This window comes from Callithrix jacchus, chromosome 4 (assembly GCF_049354715.1).
Source record: "Callithrix jacchus isolate 240 chromosome 4, calJac240_pri, whole genome shotgun sequence".
Lineage (NCBI taxonomy): Eukaryota > Metazoa > Chordata > Mammalia > Primates > Cebidae > Callithrix > Callithrix jacchus.
In genome coordinates, this window is record NC_133505.1 from 169,211,200 (window position 1) to 169,236,858 (window position 25,659).

The 25,659-nt window shown below is 37.1% G+C and overlaps 1 protein-coding gene across 6 annotated transcripts in view; it reads right to left on the reverse strand.

Annotated features, from left to right (window-relative positions):
- PRKN (parkin RBR E3 ubiquitin protein ligase) overlaps nucleotides 1–25,659 on the reverse strand; it is a 1,467,397-nt gene that overhangs the window by 1,411,230 nt on the left and 30,508 nt on the right. The window contains exon 2 of one of the 6 annotated variants that reach the window (XM_054254969.2): nucleotides 2,349–2,559. The exons of the other annotated variants lie outside the window; for them this stretch is intronic. Coding sequence (XP_054110944.2) covers nucleotide 2,349 — 1 coding nt within the window. The 5' untranslated portion in view covers nucleotides 2,350–2,559. The remainder of the gene's footprint in view (nucleotides 1–2,348; nucleotides 2,560–25,659) is intronic. 6 annotated transcript variants of the gene reach the window in all.

A 25,659-nucleotide genomic window follows, 5' to 3' on the forward strand; every position in this document is an offset into this window, starting at 1 on the left:
TTTTTGTAGTGACAGGGTTTTACCATGTTGCCCAGGCTGATCTCCAGCTCCTGAGTTCAAGCAATCCATCTGCCTCGGCCTCCCAAAGTACTGGGATTACAGGCATGAGCCAATAGGCCCAGCCTAGATTTTTTAAAAATGTAAATCAAAGTAAGCGAAAAAACCCAAAACATCCAAACTATACAGCGGAAGATGGAAAATAACAGAATCAGGAAGCTAACTAAGCTCATGCCAATACTGAATCATATGCTTGAACTTCCTGTCAAGCAAGGCTGCAGCAGAACTGCAAGTGCAGCAGAGACGGCAGTGTTTAAAACAGAACACCTGCGGTCCAGCCAGCAGGCCTCCACGCCTGTGCACCCGTTGTCAGCACTGTAGGACTCTGGAGAAATCAATGCCTTCTTCTGGGCCTCCTTTTCCTCCCATGCAGAATGAAGCTCTTATGAGAGCATCACCACAGGGTTCTGAGATTGACACCAGCTAAGCCATGGGCAGTGCTAGTTGCATGGTGCTGGAACACACGAAGAGCTCAGTGTATGCCAAATCTGTCATATCCATCATTATAGCTTTGACTGCATGCAAAAGATACCATTTAGTTCCCCCAGGCTGTACTTATTTCATAGGTTCAGTATTTATTTTAAAACTTGGTTAGATGAAGCCCCACCAATGTCTTCAAAAGCCTAACATGAAAATGGAAGAAACAGAAGTACTAATATAAAACAGTGACTCAGGTATCATGGATAGAATAGAAGTATACACAGTGTTCCCTGGGGGAAATGATAGATGACTGAGGGTAGGGATGTGGGGCCATATCACATTAAAAGTGATGTAGGAACTGGGACATGAAAGAGGAGTCAGAGGGCACCAAAGTAGGGAACATGGTATTGGAAAGTCATTCCATGCAGATTGGACAATATAACTAAGGAAACTGAGTCATGGGAGGACATGAGAAGCTGATAGTGGTTGAACACTGTGTGACAGGATGCTAGTGGAACTGTGACAGAAAACAAAATGACAACATCAGGTTGGGGTCAATTTTTGAAGACTCTATTGTGCAATTTGGACTTTAAAAAGTTAAGCAAAGGAGAGTCAGTTTGGGCTGATAATGACATCAGTGTTTTAGACACTAGGATTATCATGGAAGACAGATTGGATTTAGAGAGTGGGAAGAAAGAACAGAGGCTAAAACATCAATACTCCAGGCAACAACTAATGCTAGGTAATAAATAATACAGACTGGAAACAAGACAAGACAGTGGAGCTGGAAGGAAGGAAACTGATGCCAGCAATATTGCTGAGGCAGAGTCAGAAGGATTAATATGAAAGCCAAAAATGATTTCATGGTTTTGACTTTATATGGCTAGGACAGTGATAAAATTAATTAAGGAAGGTAACATAGAGGAAGCCCAATTTGGGGTGGCAGAGAAAGACGACTTTATTTTTAAATAGACTGAATTTGAAGTAGCTCTGGAACAAATGGATGTCATTATATTCAACTGAAAGACAGAACCTAAGACACGGAAGCTCAGAACGTGGATTGAAAACACATTTGCATAATAGATGACAGTCAAATTTACAGCGCCAGTTGAAATTTCCAGGGAACAACATTTGAAGTCAGAAGGAAACCAAAGTAATGACACTTCTATCACTAAAAAGGATGATACCTAAAATAACTACTATGCAGGACTTAACTGAAAAGAACTACAAGCTACATTAAAAGATAGAGAGAAACACTTTAATATATTTAGAGAGATATTATGTGTCTGGATGGGAAGAATAATTTGTGTAGTCATTAATTCTCTAATCTGTAGATTTAATATAATTCTAATAAAAACTGTAATATACTTTTGGGAAACTTAATGAAATTATTCTAATGTCATCTGGAAAAATATCTGAGAATAACTGTTTTTAAATGAGTAATAATGAGAGGTAAAACTGACCTAAAAGATATTAAAACATACTGTAAAAATTCAATAATGTAACACTGACTTATATACAGAAAGATTACTAGGTTAGAAAGTCCAGAAATAGAAAGAAGTATGTATAATTATTCAAAGCATAAAAACCTGCAATTTCAAAATGGCAAGAAAAAAGATAACCTTTTAAAGAAGCAAAATAATGAGAAAGGTTTTTCTTCTGAGTTGTGTTGAGGATGATGGAGGTTGTCTGAGCTTTTCATAGTTAGAGAGTAAGATCTTAGTAACAGAAATTTTAAGAGAGTGTACAGTTATTATAAAGTTATAGAAGTAAGGGAGCTGTGGATTCTAGTGAAGTTTACTACTGGAGGGAGGAATAGATGAAACCACCAACCACAATGAAATAATGCCTTCAGAAAGAAAAGTGCCTACTTGATCGTGATGGATAAGCTTTTTGATGTGCTGTTGCAATCGGTTTGCCACTATTTTATTGAAGATTTTTGCATCGATGTGCGTCATGGATATTGGCCTGAAGTTTTCTCTTTTTTTGTTGAGTCTCTGCCGGGTTTTCATATCAGGATGATGTAGGCTTCATCCCGGGGATGCAAGGCTGGTTCAACATACACGAGTCTATAAACATAATCTACCACACAAACAGAACCAAAGACAAAAACCACATGATTATATCAACTGATGCAGAAAATGCCTTCCACAAAATTCAACAGCCCTTTATGCTTAAAACTCAATAAACTAGGTATCGAAGGAACATATTTCAAAATAATAAAAGCTATTTACAACAAACCTACAGCCAATATCATACTAAATGGGCAAAAACTGGAAACGTTCCCTTTGAAATCCGGCACTAGACAAGGATGCACTCTCTCACCACTCCTATTCAATACAGTATAGGAAGTTCTAGCCAGAGCATTTAGGCAAGGGAAAAAAGGGGTATTCAATTAGGAAAGAGAAAGTCAAATTGTCTCTATTTGCAGACTACATGATTGTCCATTGAGAAGACCCTATTACCTCAGCCCAAAATCTCCTTAAACTAATAAGCAATTTCAGCAAACTCTCAGGATACAAAATCAATGTGCAGAAATCACAGGCATTTCTATACACCAATAACAGACTACCAGAGAGCCAAATGATGAGCAAACTCCCATTCACAATTGCTACAAAGAGAATAAAATACCTAGGAATACAACTAACAAAGGATGTAAAGGACCTCTTCAAGGAGAACTACAAACCGCTGCTGCTCAACGAAATAAGAGAGGACACAAAGGATGGAAAAACATTCCATGGTTATGGTTAGGAACAATCAATATGGTGAAAATGGCCATACTGCCCAAAGTAATTTATAGATTCAACACTATCCTCACTAAGCTACCAATGACCTTCTTCAGACAACTGGAAAAACCCAACTTAAACTTCATAAGGAACCAAAAGAGAGCCCACATAGCCAAGACAATCCTAAACAAAAAGAACAAAGCTGGAGGCATCATGCTACCTGATTTCAAACTATACTACAAGACTACAGTAATCAAAACAGCATGGTACTGGTACCAAAACAGACATATAGACCAATGGAACAGAACAGAGGCCTCGGAGGCAACACCACACATCTACAACCATCTGATCTTTGACAAACCTCATAAAAACATGCAATGGGGAAAATATTCCCTGTTTAATAAATGGTGTTGGGAAATCTGGATAGCACTGTGCAGAAAGCAGAAACTGGACCCCTTCCTGACACCTTACACTAAAATTAACTCCAGATGGATTAAAGACTTAAACACAAGACCTAACACCATAAAAACCCTAGAAGAAAACCTAGGCAAAACCATTCAGGACATAGGCATAGGCAAGGACTTCATGACTAAAACACCAAAAGTATTGGCAACAAAAGTCAAAATTGACAAATGGGACCTAAATAAACTACAGAACTTCTGTGCAGCAAAAGAAACAATCATTAGAGTGAACTGGCAACCAATAGAATGGGAAAAAATGTTTGCAATCTACCCATCTGACAAAGGACTAATATCCAGACTCTACAAAGAACTAAAACAGATTTATAAGAAAAAAACAAACCCATTCAAAAGTGGGTGAAGGATATGAACACTTTTCAAAAGAAGACATATATGAGGCCAACAAACATATGAAAAAATGCTCATCATCACTGATTATTAGAGAAATGCAAATCAAAACCATACTGAGATACCACCTCATGCCAGTTGGAATGGTGATCATTAAAAAATCTAGAGACAACAGATGCTGGAGAGGATCTGGACAAAGAGGAACACTTTCACACTGTTGGTGGGAGTGTAAACTAGTTCAACCATTGTGGAAGACAGTGTGGCAATTCCTCAAGGACCTAGAAATAGAAATTCCATTTGACCCTGCAATCCCATTACTGAGTATATACCCAAAGGATTATAAATCACTGTATTATAAAGACACATGCACATGTATATTCATAGCAGCACCGTTTGCAATCAAAGACCTGGAACCAACCCAAATGCCCACCGATGGTAGACTGCACAAGGAAAATGTGGCACATATACACCATAGAATACTGTGCAGCCATAAAAAATGATGAGTTTGTTTCCTTTACAGGGACATGGATCAATCTGGAAACTACCATTCTCAGCAAACTGACAAAAGAACAGAAAATCAAACACTGCATGTTCTTACTCATAGGCAGGGGTTGAACAATGAGAACACATGGACCCAGAAAGGGGAGCATCACACACTGGGGTCTGTTGGGGGGGTAAGGGAGGGACGGCAGTGGGGTAGGGAGGGGTCGGGGAGGGATAACACGGGGACAATTGCCAGATGTAGGTGACAGGCGGATGGAGACAGAAATCCACATTGCCATGCATGTACCTATGCAACAATCCTTCATGGTCTGCACATGTACCTCAGAACCTAAAGTACAATTTAAAAAAATAAAGAAAATAAAAGTGCCAAAAAGGATTACTTGACTACAATGATAGAGACAGCTCTTAAGAGCAGATGTTTTGATGAGTTTCCATATCCAATTTACTAGAAAAAAAAAAAAAAAAAAAAAAAGCAGCGGTGAAAAAAATAAAATTTTATTGTCAGAGATTGGGCTTGCTAAATTTAAGATTTCTGAGCTGTCAGTTCAGAGAAATGGCATAATAAATCAGACTGCAGCAGCAGAAATGTCTGGCCAGGATTTTGGCAGCTCAGTAACACAAATTGTGAAGTTTCCAAAAGAAGTGCCCAAGAATTAAGGCAGAGAGGGACATGGTGTTGAAAGATAACGTCTTCCATGACGGTGGAGGCATGGCCTGTGGTAAACGGAGGAAGAGAAAGGAAGCTAAGAATTTTGGGCTTCAACTAAGGTAAAAAAGAAACAGATTGCGACACCGAGATATGTTTTTATCTTTCTCTCCACAGTGCCTAATACACAGCACACATATTGTAAAATATTACCTAAGAACGGCCAGGGTGGTGGCTCAGGCCTGCAATCTCAGCATTTCGGGAGGCCAAGGCAGGTGGATCACTTGAGGCCAGGAGCTGGTGACCAGCCTGGCCAACCTGGTGAAACCACGTCTCTACTAAAAATACAAAAATTAGCTGGGCATGGTGGTGGGCACCTGTAATCCCAACTACTCAGGAGACTGAGGCAGGAGAATCACTTGAACCTGGGAGGCAGAGATTGCAGTGAGCTGAGATGGCGCCACTGCACTTGAGAGACAGACAACGTTTCAGTTAAAAAAAAAAAAGAAAAGAAAAAAGATTGCTCAAGATTTAGTAAACGCTGGAAAAAATTTTGAAGAACCTAAATACAACCCCAAAACCTGATCACAGAGATTACAGGGCATAGGAGATAAAGCAGAATGAGTAGCAGCCACATGAGGGCATCAAGGTAAGCAGTAACACCGAAAGAAAGCCTGGCTTAGCCAATGAGGCGAGGTGAAAAAGATTCCTAGAAAGACAGAGGGGAAAGGACAGTTCAAGGACTGTAACAGCTGAGCTAGTGATGAAAGACTTCCCTTTGCATCTTTCAAATAAAGATATTTCATTATCTCCACAAAGGTTCACTTCCAGGTACTTGGCTATGCTGGCCTTCCTGCCTCTGTAATCCACTAGTCCTCATGTGAAAAGCACTGTGGAGAATAGTAACAATCGAAACACTGTTTGCACCTGAAACTACCATCAAAATCAACTTTTTAAAAATAGTTACCTTGTAGACTCTCAACATCTTTAATAGAGAAAAAAAGAAAAAATATTTTCCAACTATTGTTTATTTCTGAAATTCAGATTTTGTTCCCTCAATCATACTGGCTTGGAACTCTGTCAGAGGTGAATACACTCAGACTCATATAACTGATTTACACTAGAAAGTGAGTCTGTCTACTGCCAGGATGTAATGCAATTGCCAAGCTAACCCACGTCTGTATAAATACCTGCACCAACTCAGGAGGTGTCAGCTACTTTGCAAATTTTCTTTGAAAAAGCAGCTTACTTAGGGGCAAACAGACAAAAAGGACAATGTATTTTTTTTAAAAGCTCTATTGAGGTCTGACACACAATAAATTATATATACTTAATGAGTATAATTTCACATATTTGGACATATGTATGTACCCATGAAACCACTCCAACAATCAACATAATGAGTACATCATCCCCAGTAGATTCCTCTGCCCCTTTGTAATCTCTTCCTCCTGCCTCTCCCACATCCTCCCACCCCCCACTCACCCATATGAATTATAGATTAGTTTGCATTTTCTGGAATTTATACAAGTCAAGTCATACAGTTTATATTCTTTTGGCTGGCTTGTTTCCTTCCACAAAATGATCTTGGAAATCATTTCATGCTGTTGCATGTATCAATAATTCATTTTTATTAAATAGTATTCCATTGTACAGATGTATAGCAATTTTCAGTCTTTGCCTACTATAAGTAAGGCTGCTATAGATACGTGTGCATGAGTCTCTGCATAAACATATGCTTTCATTTATTTGGTGTAAATGTCTAAAAGTAGAATGGCTATGTCATAAGGCAGCCGTATATTTGCCTATATAAGAAACTACCACATTTTTTCCCAAAGTAGTTTCTCCACTTTCCACTTCCATCTGTCATGTATGAGATTTCCAGTTACTCTGCATCCTTACCAATACTTGGCATCTTTCAAATTTTAGAATTCTAATAGGTGTATAATGGGCATTTCATTGTGGCTTCAACTTAGATTTGCCCAGTGACTAACAATTTTGGGTATCTTTTCATGTGTTTGTCATCTGTGTACTATCTTTGGGGGAAGTATCTGTTCAAATCTGTTGCCCATGTTTTATTAAGTTCTTTTAGTATTTGTTGAGTTTTGAGAGTTCTTTAAATAGTCTAAATATACACCTTTTATCAGACATGTAATTTGCAAATGTGTTTCTCCCAGTTCTGACTTATCTTTTCATTCTCTTAATAATGAGGTTTTTTTTTGTTTTTTTTTTTTTTTGTTGGTTTGTTTTTTGAGATGGAGTTTCTCTCTGTCGCCCAGGCTGGAATGCAGTGGTGTGATCTCAAGCTCACTGCAACCTCTGCCTCCTGGGTTCAAGCAATTCTCCTACCTCAGCCTACTGAAAAGCTGGGATTACACATGCCTGCCACCACGCCTAGCTAAATTTTTGTATTTTTAGGAGAGACAGGGTTTCATCATGTTGGCCAGGCTGGTCTTGAACTTCTGACCTCAGATGACCTGCCTGCCTTGGCCTCCCAAAGTGCTGGGATTACAGACATAAGCCACCATGCCTGGTCGGTTGGTCGGTCGGTCTGCCTGCCTGCCTGTATTTATTTATTTATTTATTTATTAGACAGAGTCTTGCCCTATTGCCCAGGCTGGTGTCCAGTGGCATGATCTCACCTCACTGCAATCTCCACCTCCCCAGTTCAAACAATTCTCCTGCCTCAGCCTCCCGAGCAGCTAGGATTACAGGTGCCCTCCACAGCACCTGGATAATTTTTCTCTGTATTTTTAGTAGAGATGGGGTTTCACCATGTTGACCAGGCTGGTCTCGGACTCCTGACCTCAGGTGATCCAAGTACGTTGGCCTCCCAAAGTGCTGGGATTACAGGCGTGAGCCACCGCACCCAGAAAAGGGTTTTGAAGAGCCAAATTTCTTAGTGTTGATGAAATCCAGTTTTAATTTTTTTCTTTTATGGATCATGCTCTTGGTATTATATCTAAGAAATCTTTGACTATTTCAAGGTCATGAAAATTGTCTATGTTCTCATTTGTCTAAGTTTTAAGTTTAACATTTAAGTCTATGGTTTTTAAAAAAATTTTTCACATATCTTAATATATTACTGACAGACGTAAGTAACCACACTTATAAATGAAGTTGCAGCAACAGTGTCCCAACTATTCTGGGAGAAAGCGTAGGCCAAATGTTCCCTGATATTTATTTGATACTAACCCCTTTTCAAAAGGGTGAATACTTTACTCCAGTATCAATATCAAGCAAGGAAAAACTGTGGTGTGAGAGTTCTGCTCCCTGGGTGTCCTCTCCTCCTCTCTATTTTGCCTCTGACCCATGAAACCTTAAAAATAAAGTTTCTGAGGAAGAACAGGCCAGTGAGATCAGAGTCATGGGTTAAAGCTTTAGGGTCAGCAGTCTGAGGATTTTTGTTTTAAATTCTCTCCTACTATAATTTCCTTGCTCACTGTTTTAGTATATTTCCTATTCAATGTTAGTGTTAAAATACCACTGCCATCTTGTTTTTTCTTTTTTTGTTTCTGATCTTATTTTCTTTCACATTAAAATGTTATTTCCTGTTTTCCCAAAATTATTAAATACATATAACACATTTTCTTTTCTTCCCCAAATATTATTAAGTATAGGTACATGTATACTTAATATATGCTCAAGTAAGCATACATATACTTAATATTTGGGAAAGAAAATAAAATCCATATATATTTACATGTACTATATACATGTATTTGTGTGTATATATATACTCTTACTATTTGAGGAAGAAAATAAAATATTTATTATATATACATACATGTCATGAGATCAAGATTATTGTCACAGAATCCAAATCTAGCTAGAAAATGCATAATTTAATTCCATGGCAATTTTAACTCCACAGATGAGCCCTGATAAAGTCATGAGAAAGCAATAAGTAGCTTATCTTTTGGAGATACCAGATCTGTTTCTAGTCCTAAGGCATTTTAGTAGAATGCTTATTTCAATAAACTCACTTAATGCAAAAGATAAGATCATAAAGGCTTGTAAATCAATTTTTTTAAGTAAAACATAAGTTCACTGTTGGAGCTCACTATTTAGGTCATAAGTCTATTGAAAACACTTTTACAGAGTAAATAACCACTCCTCCTCGTAAATTCAGGTTTACATCTATAAACTTTCTTCAAAGCCATCTTCAGTGAATCGTTTCCTGACCACTGTGGCCAAAATAATTTTTTTAACACTGCGCATGAGATATTTAGTACAAGCTGTTTTCCTGAGTGCCTTGATTATTGTTTTCACAGCGGCCACAATTTGATTAATATTGGAAAAGGCACCATTATATTCAAGCCTCACTTTCAAGTGAGTAATATTTTAAAACATAAGAGACAAATAAAACAAAGTTATTGCAAGAAGTTGGCAAAATATAGAAAATCTCTTGTTTGGTCTCTCACTTTCACATGTGTTTTCGAAAAAAATCTTAGGAAGACTCCTCTGTGCTCAATAGCACAGAACAGCATATGCACTTTCTTGTTTCCTTTTCTTCATGAAAAACCATAAGAATGTGGAAGAAAAATATCGAATATAAGTAAAAAAATGCAGAAATCTACCAAACACAAATTCTCTTTTAGGACTTCTAAGTTATTAAACTATATATAACTCAGGAAACAAGTACCATGAAATAAAATATAATAGAAATTAAAGAAAACTTAAAGGCGTGTTGGGTGTGATGAAACCGAGGCAGGAGAAGAGAATCTGGAGGCAAGGAACCTAAGGATGTTTCATGCTAACTTCCTAAAACTAAATTCAAAGGAAAATCCTAACTTTCCACACCTAAGTAACAAAAGAACCAGAGACTACTCCCTTTGCAAACCCCCACATTTTCTGCATGGCAGATGGGAAATTGAAAGTTGCATAGGAGTGTGACCTTTGTAACTTCACTTCAGCCTCCAGTTGGTTGCTGTCCACGACCAATCAAAATGATTGCAGAACAAGCCTTCATTTGCATAAAGTGCAGCTTTGCAACTTTAGCCTCTGATTGATTGCATAGGTGTGTGACCTTTGTAACTTCACTTCAGCCTCTGGTTACTGTCCAACGTGAACATCAACTGGGCAATGGGAAACTTCTAGGGAATATTTGGACCCAGAATATTCTGTATTTGGGCCCTTGAGCAGCTGCTCTGCCCGCTTCCACACTGTGAAGTATAATTTTGTTTTCAATAAATCTCTGCTTTTGTTGCTTATTTCCTTGCTTTGTTTGTGCGTTTTGTCCAATTCTTTGTTCAAAATGCCAAGAACCTGGACACTCTCCACTGGTAACAAAAGGAATATATTTGTATGTGACAATATTTTAGAAAAACAATGTGGCTCTCTGTATTCATATACATATAAATAGCCTTAAAATGTTCATATGCTTTGACTCATTAAATTTTATTTATCTGAATCTTCCAGAGATTTTCAAAAACAATCCTAAATTTGGAAGAATTTCAGTTATACAAGTGCATATAGTAGTGCTGTGTGGAATAGCAGCAGTGAAAACATCCTAACTACCCAACTCCAGAGAAGTGGTTAAGGAGATGTGGTATTATTGGGTATATACCCAAAGGAATGTATATTGACCTACCATAAAGACACAGGCACTCACAGTTCATCATAATACTTTTCACAATAGCAAAGACATGGAATCAACCTAGATGCCCATCAATGGTGGACTAGATAAGGAAAATGTGGTATATATATATATATATATATATATATATATATATATGCGCTATCAGATATTATACAGTCATAAAAAAGAATAAAATCATATCCTTTGAAGCAACATGCATGCAGCTGGAGGCCATAATATTAAGTGAATTAGTGCAGGAACAGAAAACCAAATACCATATGTTTCCACTTAAAAGAGGAAACTAAACACTGAGTACACACAGACACAAAGAGGGGAACAATGGATACTGAGGCCTGCTTGAGGGTGGAGAGTGGGAGGAGGGCGAGGACTGAAAGACTGCTTATCGGTTACTATGCCTACTACCTGGGTGATGAAATTATTTTATATCAGACCAACAGGCAATCATTTGTGCACCAAACTAAATGCAATTTACTCATGTAACAAACTGGCACATGTACACCCTGAACCTAAAATAAAAGTTCTAAAAATAAACAAAAAGGAAGAAAAGAAAGAACACATGGTAGATTCTGTTAATTTGGTAGACCATTATGTAGGCATTACGGGTACATTTGCAAGCAGAAGAATACCAAAATGAAATTTTCAGATACAGAACTATGCCAATAAGGTAAACAGCTGTATTAAAAGTGATTGACAGAATTAAAAATGACTGTGAGAAAATTCAGTATCACTAAAAATTCAAGTAGTACCTTTATTGGAACAATGACATTACAACAAATTTTTATTTTACTTTCTTGTATTTTGAAAATGTTATTTAATGAACATGCAATATTGTGAATGTAAAACAGCTATTTTTAATAAGATAGCCAAGAAATACAAATATGTTGATGCTTCTTCAACAGCGAAGGGGGGAAAAGTTTATCTTATTCTAGTCCTATGCTGTCCAAAAGAGTAATCACTAGCCACAGATGGCTATGTAATTAAAATAAAATTCAAACTTTAGTTCCTCAGTCACACTACATTTCAAGAGGTCAACAGCCATAGTCTACTAATATCAGACAGCAAGAGAGAACATTTTCATCATCAGAAAATTCTACTGGAATAAGCTGTTCTAGATAATTGGCGTGAGCTCATAGAAGATAAACAACCTACAGGGAAAGGATAATCCATAGGATGCATTAGTCTACACTACTCTGTCATTAGTCTACACTAAACGAGCAACCTTAGTCTATTAAGAAAGCCTATTCTACAAGGTGGACTATGCTATATAAATGAGTGACTCACAGATCATTAGCAAAGTAACTATACATCATTAGGTTTTTCAGCTAGTTTCCTGGGGATGGTATTTCTGGTATCTGATAAATCCATACAAAAATCATGTGTGTTGGAAGTTTATGAACACGAAAAAACTAGAATTACTCTAAGATGGAACAATTCCTCCAACATGCATACACCTTCCTACAGAGTAAACAAATTTATCTTAGTCTTATAATAATTGGTTTTCTTAAGGAGGCAGAAAAAGAGAACTTTGGAAACAATACTTTTTAAAACTTTTTTAATTTCTGGGGGAAAAAAGGCAAGAAAGAGGAAAGAAATTAATTTGCAAAACTAGCTCCTCAATAGTAGTACCAAAAGCACTTTAGGTGGATAAATACTTAAGCATGAAAAAACATACACCTTTATTTATTTGAGAAAGTACAATAGTATGAAGAAATAAGAATGCAATTCACCAAGCCATCATTAATAGTTTATCTTCTAGAATATTTTGTACAGCTGGTATTCCATTACATATAATGCTTTTCCCGTTAGAATGTTTATTTAATTTTCTTGATTTACCCTCATCATTGTATGAAGATGTTCCAATCAATTTTAAATTAATAGGCTGTTCTCATTTCAAATATGCAGGCTGGATTTTACTGACATAATGTGAACACTACAAAAAGCCGTTTATCTTTGCTGAAGTATGCCAAGATTCTCCGATTTTTTTTTTAAGTGTTTTCTACCCTTGAGATTTAAAACTGAACTCTTCAGCCAGGTAGCATAAATTGTAACTATTAACATGTGAGTTGCACTTAAAAGTGTTTTAACGCCCTATAGCTTTCCATGCAGTTCGAAAATTATGTCTCGTTTCCAAGGTTACTAAATGTTCCTTAGGTGGAGATTTTATCACCATAGCAATTAATATCAGTGGAAGACCCTAAACAGAGCATAGTTTGAATGACAACCTTTACAATGTCTATTTGGAGAGGCAGGAAACTCAGGAAAACAAGCTGAGTATTGGGAGTCAGAAGTCTTAGGCTGACTGTGAATGTTGTTGATTCTCGAAACCTGTTTCTTTACCTATAAAATGGAGATACTGAGAATGCATAAGAAATGGAGTTACTGTTGCCTTGATGGTACAATTTAGGACACAAGGAGCAGGTTACTTATGTTAAATCTGTTAACAGTTAATGAGGTAAATTATTCAAAACAAAACCAGAAAAAAATGATTATAATGAAAATACAAATCCCAGTAGGCAAGCCTCCCTTTAAACATATCTAATAATATGACCAAACAGATCTGTGACATACATACATTTTGCAAATAAGTATTCATTTAACCAAAAGGTGTTAAACTTCTGAGGACTTTTAAAATGTAACTTAATATAATTTAAGCATGGATGTTTTCATAAACGTGTTACAGCATAAAAAAGAAAATTTGTAATTTATATACATATCATATTACCTGTATTAAGTCAGCAGTAGGTCTGGACATCTTCCTAAACATGTACAAATCAGTCCCACCACTTACCAGTTATGATGGGGCAAATACTTTACACCTCTGAGCATTAATGCTCTCATCTGTAAGATGCTGATGATGAAACCTACTTCATGGTGCTGCTGTGATGAGTAAGTTATGCTCCGAAGCATGTTGCACAGATGTGTACTGCAATAAATCAATGTGTGTTTGCAGTCATCTTTACAGCACAGCTGGTCATGAAGACTCTCCTGAGTACATTTTTGACTAGAGATATACTGTGTTTTAAAACTTGCAGTTTTAATCAATGTAACCATTGAGAAGAATTGTGCTACCTCTTCAATATTCAGAAAACTACATGAATATTTTTATATAAAAGTAAACATATATATGTATAACTATTAATTTCATATTAAAAATATGAAAAGCACCCCAATTCCTGGAAAGAATGGTAGTACAAAGAGGACAAATTAAGATAGATGAAAACCAGAAGTATTCCTCTACACCTTTGCCGCTGATATTAAAAAGTGAAAAATCAGTTTTCTTTTCCTCTGGTATGAGCAGGTAATAAATGGTAAACAGTTTAGCCAGAAAGAAAAACCAAGGAAATCCACTCACTAAAATTTAAATCCAGTGACTAAAATTATCTTCCTTATGCTCACCACTACCAAAATCTACATTTCTAGCTATGTTCTTTCCTGAGATCCAGAATTATGGACAACTTCCAAGAACCAAACTCCATATTTCTCAAACAGAGTTGAGTGATTTTTGCCAGCAGACCCTCCCTGCCATAATTCGCCTTCCCCGCTTTTCCCTCTCAGCAGATGCCAAGTATGCAGATCAGTTTGGGTGTGTCTCTCTTCTCCCACCGTTAATGTGTGCATTAAATATTATAAACACAGGAACTTCTGCTTTGTATGCAAAAGAGAGTGAGCAAGCCTGTTTATAGCTAGTGTCCACTCTGAAGGGAGAATGCACAAATTATTAAATAGATAGGACTCCTTTCAAGCCTTTTAAGCACTGTCTGAGTTAGGGATGGGACGGCTACAGCAACATAAACAAAAGTTAATTTTAAAATATTTAAACATAATACCAAATGGTGATACGATTTTTCCCTAAAATATAGGAAGTGATGAATACTATGAAACACTATCTTTTAAGTACTACTTCACCATAAACGTCATGATTTAGTGACAGCTGAAAACTTAAAGGTTCAATTCTTTCAGATGACCCTATAATGCCTAGCTGCGTGGACATTCAAAGAATAATACAGTGCACTGGAAACACTGGACACATCATGAAATAACTCCTGAGGAGAACAAAGAAGTCATGTCCACAACAGAGATGGGTGGTGTAGTGGCCAATTTTGGAGGGGATGTTTTGGTTTTGGTTTTTGTGGTGTTTTTTGTTTTGCTTTGGCTTGAGACAAGGTAGAAAAAGCCATTTGGGAGGCTGGAAATTTTATATTTGATAATAAGAGTCTTTCTGGCTAGAAAATAAATCCTCTGGACATCAAAAAGGAACTCATAAATAATGAAAATAAGCAAATATTGGCAATGGTATATATTAAAAAGGTAGCCTAGCCAGGCATGATGGTTCATGCCTATAATCCTGCCACTTTGGGACGGCAAGCTGGGTGAATCGCTTGCATCCAGGAGTTCAAGACCAGCCTGGGCAACATGGTAAACCCTGTCTCTGCAAAAAAATAGCCGGGAATGGTGGTATGTGCCTGTAGTCTGACAGCTCAGCAGGCTGAGGTGGAAAGATAGCTTGAGCCTGGGAGGCAGAGGTTGTAGTGAGCTGATATCTCTCCACTGCAGTTCAGTCAGGGTGACAGAGTGACATCTTATTTCAAAAAAATAAAAATAAAAATTATTAAAAAGCCTAAACTCCTCATTTTTATTTTTTGAGAAGGAGGTCTCACTCTGTTGCCAGGCTGAAGTGCAGTGGTGAGATCTCAGCTCATTGCAACCTCTGCCTCCTGGGTTCAAGCAATTTTCATGCCCCAGCCTCTCAAATAGCTGGAATTACAGGCACATTCCACCACACTCAGCTCATTTTTGTATTTTTAGTAGAGACAGGTTTTCACCATGTTAGGTAGATACAGGCACGTGCCACCACACACAGCTAATTTTTGTATTTTTAGTAGAGGTAGGTTTTTACCATGTTACTTAGATTACAGGCACGTACTACCACACCCAGCTAATTTTTGTATTTTTAGTAGAGATGGGGTTTCACCATGTTAGTCAGGATGGTTTTGACCTCCTGACCTCATGATCTGCCTGCCTCAGCCTCCCAAAGTGCTGGGATTACAGGCGTGAGCCACCACACCCAGCCAAACTCCTCATTCTTCATACGAATAGAAAACTGTATTAGTCAGCTCAAGCTACCATCACAAAATACCACAGACTGACTTAAACAACAGTTTATTTTCTCACAGTTTTGAAATCTGAAAGTACAAAATCAGGGCATCAGCATGGCTGAGCTCTGGTGAGGGCCCTCTTCCTGGCTTGCAGATGGATCCAATCTCCATGTGTCCTCACATGGTAGGGAGAGAAACAGAGCAAGCTCTCAGGTGTCTCTTCTTAAAGGGCACTAATCCCAGTACAGGGGCCCCAACCTCATCTAACTCTATCTCCCACAAGACCCATCTCCAAATGCCATTACATTGGGGGTTTACACTTCAATGTACAAATTGGTAAGGGTCAGAGGGAGTTGGGCACTATTCAGTCCGCAGTAGCAACTGACAACAGATCAGTAAAGAGAAAAGGTCCTGAACGTTTGGAAGTATACAGGAACTGTTTTAGGAACCTGCCTAGCCAACATAAGTTCATAAAATATGATAAAATAAAAGAAAGACATAAAAGGTATGTGGAGAAGGACTAACAAACATATAGCCCTAAGAACATCTCAGAATAGGCAGAGCATGTTTTTATTAACTTTGTCAAAGATCAGTTGGCCCTCTGTAGATAAGTGGCTTTATTTCTGGCTTCTCTATTCTCTCATCAATCTAGGTATCTATTTTTATAACAGTACCCTGTTGTTTTGGTTACTGTAGTCTTACAGTATAATCTGAAGTCAGGAAATATGATGCCAGCAGCTTTTTGTTTTCTTTAGGCTTTGCTTTTTTTTTTTTTTTGGTTCCATATGCATTTTAGGATTGTTTTTTCTAATTCTGTAAAAAATGATGTTAATATTTTGATAGGAATTGCACTGAATCTGTATACTGTTTTTGGCAGGACAGTCATTTAAAGAATATTAATTCTTCTGATGTATGAGAAGAGTCTGATCTATTAAAAGTCTTTTCTGGAAAAACAGAGATGCAATAAAGCCAGATAAACTTGATTTAATACTCATAAGTGGCCATGCTTCTTCTTAACATGGTCCCCTTACTATAGAGGCTATATATCTAAAAATGAGAGAAAAGCAAATCACACTGTTGCTTATGAGCAATCTACATGAAATACAAAAATTCCCCTTCTGAAAAAATTATAACAATTTGTTATTGAAGATGTGTATGTAAATTTTCCCACCTGTGTTACTTTTTTATACACGCCAAACCTAGCAGGAATCTCTAATTATCATACCATGAGGATGGCTTAACAAGAGTGTTGCCAGCCCACAAATGCAATTTGATTCTCAGCATGATAGCAAGACTGGCAATTTACAACCCCCAGCAACAAGTAACTATGAATATAAGATCTTCTTAATTTACACAATGCAGAACTCATTGCTTTTAGAACAGAAAAAAGAACATTTTGAGGTTCCTTGTTGCTGGATTTGGATTAAAAAAATTATGGTAATGACTCTGACAATTGTTAAAGCACATACATACCTGAATATCAGGGCATTTATTAGAATTATTCTGCTCACAATGGGGAAACATTTTACTTAAATAAGCAGCCTGAATTAGAAATCAAGTCATAAGGTAAGTGTCTAAATTACAAATGGTACTGCTTTATATATGGATAAATCTCATAGACATAATATTGACTGAAAAAAAACAGACATAAAACATAAAGCATGATTCCATCTATATGAAGTCCAAGAACAGACAAAAATAATCTACAGTGATGGATATCAGATGGTGGTGACTTTCGGTGAGGACACTGATGGGAGGGTACATGAGGGAGTCTTCATGACTTAGAAATACCCTACATATTCCTCTAGATGGTTAGAACAAGGTTGTATACATATGGAAAAATTATTTGACCTCTACATGTAAGATTCTACAGTTCAGTATTTGTATGATATACTGCAATAAAAATTTAAAAATAGGCCAACGGTATTAGATAACTATCTAACAAAATTGAAAAACAGAACAACAGTACTAGATAACTAATACACATACAATAGTCCTTATCTTTCCTAAAACAAAATTTAACTGTTCCTTTAGTAAGCAGCAAGAGTGCACATATGCAGAAGGTTTTAAAACCTAGCACCTTGTATAGCACAGCATTACATACTTTACATTTCAATGTGGCTACAACTCCTAATCCTCCTGTCAGGAATCCCACATGAGTCGGGCTATTGATAAAACAATTGCTTCTCCAGTAAAGAGTTTTATTTGCTCTCTCATTGCCTATCAGCTTAATACATGGGAGAATATTCTTGAAAAGGATCAAGTTCTATAAACAGGACTAAATGATTATGGAGTAGCCATCTTTATAATCGTGTTTGTACTTTTCCCCCTAGTTGTTTCTCAAGGAATACAGCAGAAATTGAACCATAAAGCTCAGCTTGACAGAAAGGCATTAGCCTACCACACTAAACCACAAAGATAGGAAAGACAGTTATTTATGAAGAAACACTGTTCCCTATTACCCTTCTGAGATTCTACAAAAGGGCTAAATATTGATGTATTTCCAAGTCACCTTTTCCCCCACTTCTTGTATTAACAAGCAGGAGTATGTTTTAGATGCTCCTAATTTGTCAAGATCAGGTGAACAGAATTGTCGCGCAGAGCACACTGCTCTCAGTCCTACAAGGGCTCTGCAACCCTGCAGGTTATTAATAATTCATAGGTCTTTCTTAGTTCACAACAGGGGCATTACTCAGAGGGCATCATTCTTACTGAAAGAAGTTAACAGCGATAGGCAGATAAACAATGCACAAGTCAAACAAGAAGAAGCCTCTTATGAATTTGTGAACACTGAAGATCTGTTAAAGAGCTCCAACTACCATGGCAAAAAAAAAAAAAAGTGCTTGGCATTCTTCATCTAGGCTTACATTGCCTGTTAGGCTAACTCCAGCCATCTTTAGAATTATATCAGTTGTATTAACACAGAAATTCCTTGAAAATCATTTAACTCTTTTGTGGGTTAGTATAGGCTATACTATTGGGTATAATCATGGTCTGTTTATTGCAGTAGTTTCTCCAAACTAATCTTTTTGGCACGAATATGACATCTACTTTTGGGTTCCAACAGTATTTATTCATCAAGCAAATACACGAAGCATCCTAATGTCTTTATGATTGAAAACAAATCTCCAGGAAAAGGAACGCCATCCTTTATGGTCCTCCTCAATACATGCAGACCATCTGGGTGAAATTTAACACAGGTATTCCAAAAATTTTAAATAAGACGAGCAATAGACTCAGAAGCCTAAAGGCGTGAATCAGGCAAGACTGCAAGACAGTAGAGCATGACAGAGTCTGTCGCCTGTAACTGCATGCCCTCCTTAAAGAAACTTCAAAAACAAACGAAAACCAAAACCAAATACTGCTAGGCCAAACATGCCTATGTGGGATGACCAATTTCAGACCCACAGCAAAAATCAGACATCTTTATTCTGAGTATATGAGGACTCAGAATAGGACATATTATATCCTTTAAAAGATATTCGTGTTTGTTAAATCAGATTTATTTTCTTGAAGATACATTATTATTAGAATGTACTCCATTATTTAGAATGTATTCCACTTCATTAAGTCTCAAGCAGTTTGAACTTTCTGAATATCAGTAAAGAGTAACCCTGCTTTAGCTAAAACAGTGACATAAAATTTACTGAGCACTTACTAGGTGCCAGGTTTTATTCTAACCACTCTATATATGTAAACACTCCTGCAATTTTCACACCAATTCTATGGAGAAAGCAAGCAGGCACAGACTGAGAAAGCAATCTGCCCACAGACACACAGCTAATGAGGCTGCTGTTCAAACCCAAGCAACCCGCTTTCAGAGTCTGTTTCCTTGCTCACTGCTCACTCCCTCTTAGTTAAAAGCATAGTTCATTTACTCCACATGAAAGCATCAAGGAAGCCGGGCGTGGTGGTCAAGCCTGTAATCCCAGCACTTTGGGAGGCCAAGGCGGGTGGACTGTGAGGTCAAGAGATCGAGACCATCCTGGTCAACATGGTGAAACCTCGTCTCTACTAAAAATACAAAAAATTAGCTGGGCATGGTGGCGTGTGCCTGTAATCCCAGCTACCCGGTAGGCTGAGGCAGGAGAATTGCCTGAACCCAGGAGGCAGAGGTTGCGGTGAGCCGAGATCGCGCCATTGCACTCCAGCCTGAGTAACAAGAGCAAAACTCCATCTCAAAAAAAAAAAAAAGCATCAAGGAAAAGGAGTAGCTTTCACTCACTAGCAAGACTGAAGTCAATTTTAGGGAGAATAGTTCCTATTTATCCCATAAAAAAGAAATAGAAATCCACCACCAAAATCACTACATAAATTATACCTCCTAGCTTAGCTACAAAGCAGAGAAGTTTCAAGAACCAAGAAACAAAAGGCTTGGAGACAATGCATACAGTTCCTGACAACAGTAGTTAACAAATCACTAGAGTGAGAAAGAGTTGGCAGGTCAAATGAAGGAAAAGATGATTCTATGACAACATACCATTTTCCTCCCTAACTTGAAATGGACATCTTCAGAGTCTTTGCTTCCTTTAAGATTGTAACTACGTTGGCCGGGAGCAGTGGCTCATGCCTGTAATCCCAGCACTTTGGGAAGCCAAGGCAGGTGGATCACCTGAAGTCAGGAGTTCAAGACCAGCCTGACCAACATGGAGAAACCCCGTCTCTACCAAAAATACAAAATTAGTTGGCGTGGTGGTGCATGCCTGTAATCCCAGCTACTCGGGAGGCTGAGGCAGGAAAATCATTTGAACCCAGGTGGTGGAGGTTGGGGTGAGCCAAGATCACACCATTGCACTCCAACCTGGGCAACAAGAGTGAAACTCCAACTCAAAAAAAAAAAAAAAAGATTCTAACTAGGTCACATCAGATGTTCCTCCTCTTTTCTTTTACTAACCGAATATCGTAAGACAGAATAAATATAGAAATTAAAGAATCTTTGAAAACTCCTTGGGTTCTTCTTTACTGATAATTTCAAATTTTAAATACTCCTGATTCTATAATTACAGTGACCTCATTCATGGCACTGAATGCTATGCCTTCATGCTACAGTAAATAGCTTTGGTCATAAAGGATATGCTGTTCTAAAAAATGGATTTTTCAGTAGTATTATTGTAATTATTTTATCTGAGGTACTTCCCATTCACCTTTTTCAAACTAGAATTTCACCAGAATTAAAGTTAATATATTATTTATTTTCCATATGTGATAATCATCAGATAAGAAATTTTTTTCACAAATACATAAAAATCTCTTTCAACAAATGCCCCCTACTTACTATATCTAAATGTATAGTTAGAAATGTAAAGCAAAAGCATTTCAATTAGATAATTATAAAAGTAAACTGTTTTTTCAATTTATACACACTTAAAACATAAAATGTTTTAGCACAAAATGTTTCAACTAATTATTTTAATTAGTTAAAACATATGACACTATCTCATAGTAGAGACAGCTACATAACATGTTACATAATGGATTCGTGTCAGAAAATGCCAACTTTTTACATAATTTCAAGAGTATATTACAAAAAAATCCACTTACCCTCAAGATTTCAAAATAATAATGGTCAATATTTATATGAACCTCCCATTCTGTGTCCCACCAATTATCACATTAAATGTCCAAAGAGAAAAGGTTCCACAGTTCAAGACGTCTAAATAACCCTTAAAGGATCAAAATGTAGCTTTATTTTGTGAAAGGCTCTGAGAAGTCTTGCTTTAAAATAATTAACTTTCACTGAAATATATTAAGTGTTTTCTATTTAATGAAGTATTTCTCATACTCATGCATGATTCTAACACTTTCAAAACAAATATTTAGAAAAAACTTCCATTAAACAACCAGTGAGAAATAAATTCAACCTGAACCACTATAGTCAAAATTATTCACTGATTAGAAAGGGAAAGGCAGGCATCTCTCTCTTACTGAAGCAGCAGTGGCATCCTGGGGTACATCTGTCAGGCAAATACTTTGGACTACTTCAATTTTACTCTTGTTAGATTTCCCTTTTACTAGGCTCTTACATAAACAGGTAGTCAAATTTTTTAAAAGGCCATGTGTCCATATGAACAGATTTAAAAAAAATCATTGTTGTTCAGATAGTCAAACTGAGATTTCACTTCCCTGTGTATCAAGAGAGACTTAAGCAGTAAAGGGTTAACTTAGCAGTCTTGATGTATTCAAACCACACACACTCTACAGAAAAGATAAGATTGGCCCTTGACAAGCTCCTGGGACAGAACCTCTAAGTACTTGGAGTATCCTGCCTAATAAGAGCTTTGCTTTTCTACTTGGGCCCTTGGGCCACACCAGAGTGTTTTATGCTAACGGTGTGATTTATGGCAAACACATGTTTTAGTTCACCCGTGGCCCCAGGTCACACTGGATCAGAAGTTTGACTTCCGGTGGGGCTGGAGACGGAGGAAAGTTACCCACGTCAGTGTTCCACACCTGCAAGACAGACCCCGCCCCCACACAAAATCCTTGGACACGAAGGCTCAGTGAGCCTCCCTGGTTGACAATACTCCTTATGTGCCATCACACACCATTGCTGGGACAATTAGAAACTGTCCACACAAATCCACAGGGACAGGACAACTGGAAACTCACTCCTGGTCTCTCACTGACTCTGTTCTATACCCCTCTTACCTTTGTTGATTTGAATCATTATCATTTGCTATAATAAACCATAACCACCAGTATAATAGCTTTCATAATTTCAATGAGTTCTTTCAGCAAATCACTGAACCCAAGGGACAAACTAGATTCTTTCTTCCCAAGGTATCTAGGATTCAATCAACTTTATTATCGGACTCCTTGGTCATGGCCAGTCTCTGTTCAGACATCTAATATCCATCAAACCCCTTAAGTTTAATCAGCCTTCAGGTTTCAGCAGAAATAAATGCACAGAAAAAATAAGCCCATATAATTTGCTGTAGAATTTAAAAAGCAGCTTTTGATACTTAAGCCAATTATAGTAATAACATTACATAAAAGAGACTGACCAACTGCACACTGGGTCATTTTCAAACTTGTTGCCAATGACTATCCTCCAGGGAAGAGATGAAGGTGCCTCACAAATTCAACCCCAGAAGATGTATGTGCCCGCCAAGGTGCTGCCTGAGGTAGCCATTCCTGCTTTCTTTCTAACCTACCTTGTCCTATCTAACACCTCACAACATCGGCCACTAATGCTGCATCCTCAGTAGAGATGAGGTCATGATCCACCCAAACATTCATTATAAAGGTGTAGGAATCAAAGAAGCATGTTGTCAGTTCTGCTTTTGGCAATAAAGGAAAGGTTTTTCTCAGGTTTTCCTCTTAACATGGTTTTGGGCTGACAGTGAGCAGTGAGCAAGCTGTCCTTAAAAGCCGTCCCTAACAGATGTGAGGGTGAGGACTGAACACACTCACCATCTAGGATGGCCCCTTCCTTAAATGCATTAAAGGAACTCAAATAGGAAAAGGAGAATTATCCAGCCATTAAATTTCATTCTTTATGAGACACCAATAGCTATCTTCTTTTGCTTTCAAGAAACTTTGATTATTGGCACAAAGATTCTTCAAAATATTCAAATTCTCCATCTTGAATCTCAGACAATTTCTGTGAATAATAGAAGTTTAATTGCAGCCTCTTTTAAAGAGTCATTTGAAGAGGTAGTCACTAAAATGATCAAACAGTAGGCAAGCAGGAGTAAGTCAAGCTAATCCAACTTGCACAGGAATTTTTAACATGACACACATATGTTACAAAACATACTATAAAATCTCTCTGTGCCTATTGACCTTGTGCAGCTTTGGGAATAAACGCTGGAGGAATTTGATATTTTAAACGCAGAAGAGGAAATATGGAGTGCTGGTAGGCATTTCTGTCAATAGCTGCAATCAGTAGCTTAATCACTACTGCTTCTCTCACTCTACATGCCAGATGTAAGAGTGATAACCATGGCAATCCAGCAGAATGTGAGGCCTTCAGAAGCAGAGCTAAATATGAGGAGTAACATACACAGTATGTGTTTCTATGACAGCCCTTAGGAAATCTGTCCATTTGCACAGGTGTCCTAGAGGTAAATAAGCAGAAGGATCTCAAACCTTAGAGACTCTCTTAAAGTTATTCAAAATTAAACTGTGTCAATCCCAAAGAGTTATCACAGTCCTGGAAGAATTCAGTCACCTGTGACTAACCTGACAACAGTTAACATACTTGAAAATTGTGTAAAAATCCATTTAAATTTTAATATTTCATACTTAAAAACCTGATACAGAACTTTTTAACTCAATTTGAATGTAATTTCATGAAAGGATACATTTTTAAAGTTATTAATATGGATCACATAGTCAACAGTTGGAGCTTTCCGAAATAGTTCCAAAGCATGTTTCATGTTGACTTGTTTTAATTGCGGAAGTTTTAGTACAATAGGAATTGTCCTTGTCTGGATGCTGTGTCAGATCTACACGTTTAACAAAATTTAGCACCACTAGAACGAAGTGAATAAAGTTCTAGTCGACTTTGTCAGTGTGCTTTTCATCTCTAAAGCTTTGAAGTCAAATGCTAGTAAATGTCAATATGCTCCTATCATGTCCACACCTGTCATCTGCACCACAAGTCAGTGTAATCTGCAGATAGAAATGAGAAGAAATTGAACATATTTTATGGCTGTTCTGCTTGAGGGAATAAGAATACAGTAAATCAATACTTCATGTCATTTCCTAAAAATACTGTTTTCTCCAAGACATTTAGCCAGCATTTGCCCATTTAACAAGGACAAAAACATAAAAAGAAAATTTTTAACTTAGAAAATTAGCACGTCAATATTTCTGGGTCACAGAAATTGAAGATGTATCAAGCATTACTTCAAAATCTAAGTTAAATACACTCTCAAGGTTGGCTGCTCACAGTAAGGGTATATATCATTAAGAAAACCTGAAATTTCAGGAATGAAGGCTCATATTTAACATCCTATTATTCCTACTAAAATATTACTAAATTTATAGCCCCATTAAAAAATGTCAAGACATGACTTTCTCTGTAAAATGAGACCTGCAAAAACAATATATATCTTTACTTATACAGTATCTTTTTCTCACTTTTTATCAATTTCCATCCTTTTCCATCATTCATTTTTTAAAAAAATTCTTTATACCTTACTATTCACCATTCCATTACTGACCTTTGGAAATGGATATTTCTTGACTATCCACCCATACTGTATGTACACTTTAGTAAAAGAATGTCCAAGTTCAGGGAGCCTCTGCAATAGTCTTCTGTAATTTAAAAAATAATTTCCAAATCTGAGAAAAAATAATTGGGCCTGGGTTGGAAAACATAAGTTACAGGTGTATAACATAAAGAATCTTGAAATCATATTTAGGAAAATGAAAAGTATCAATGGTAAAATATGATAGAACTTTAAGTCCATACAGTTTGGAGTCTGAGAAGCTGGAGTCCAAATATTGGCTAACCTCTTATGAGCTGCTGATCTTGGGGCAGTTTGGACTTCTCGGAGCTGACAATTCACTGCCTGTACAAGGGGAACAAACACGATGTACAGCTGCTCTGAAAAATAAATGAGCTCTAACTACACAGAGGGCCTGGAACACAGTACTTCGCAAATGTTATTTTCTTGGCATCCTATAAATAAATTGATAACAGGAAACACACTAAAAAAGAGACAGAAAAACAGTAAATACAAGGCAAAAAAGAAAAATTATTAAAAAGGCAAAAAATGTCCCGGCAGCAATGATTTCTAAATATCATAAAAGAAAACAATTAGAAAAATATGATTGGAGTGCTATACCATTA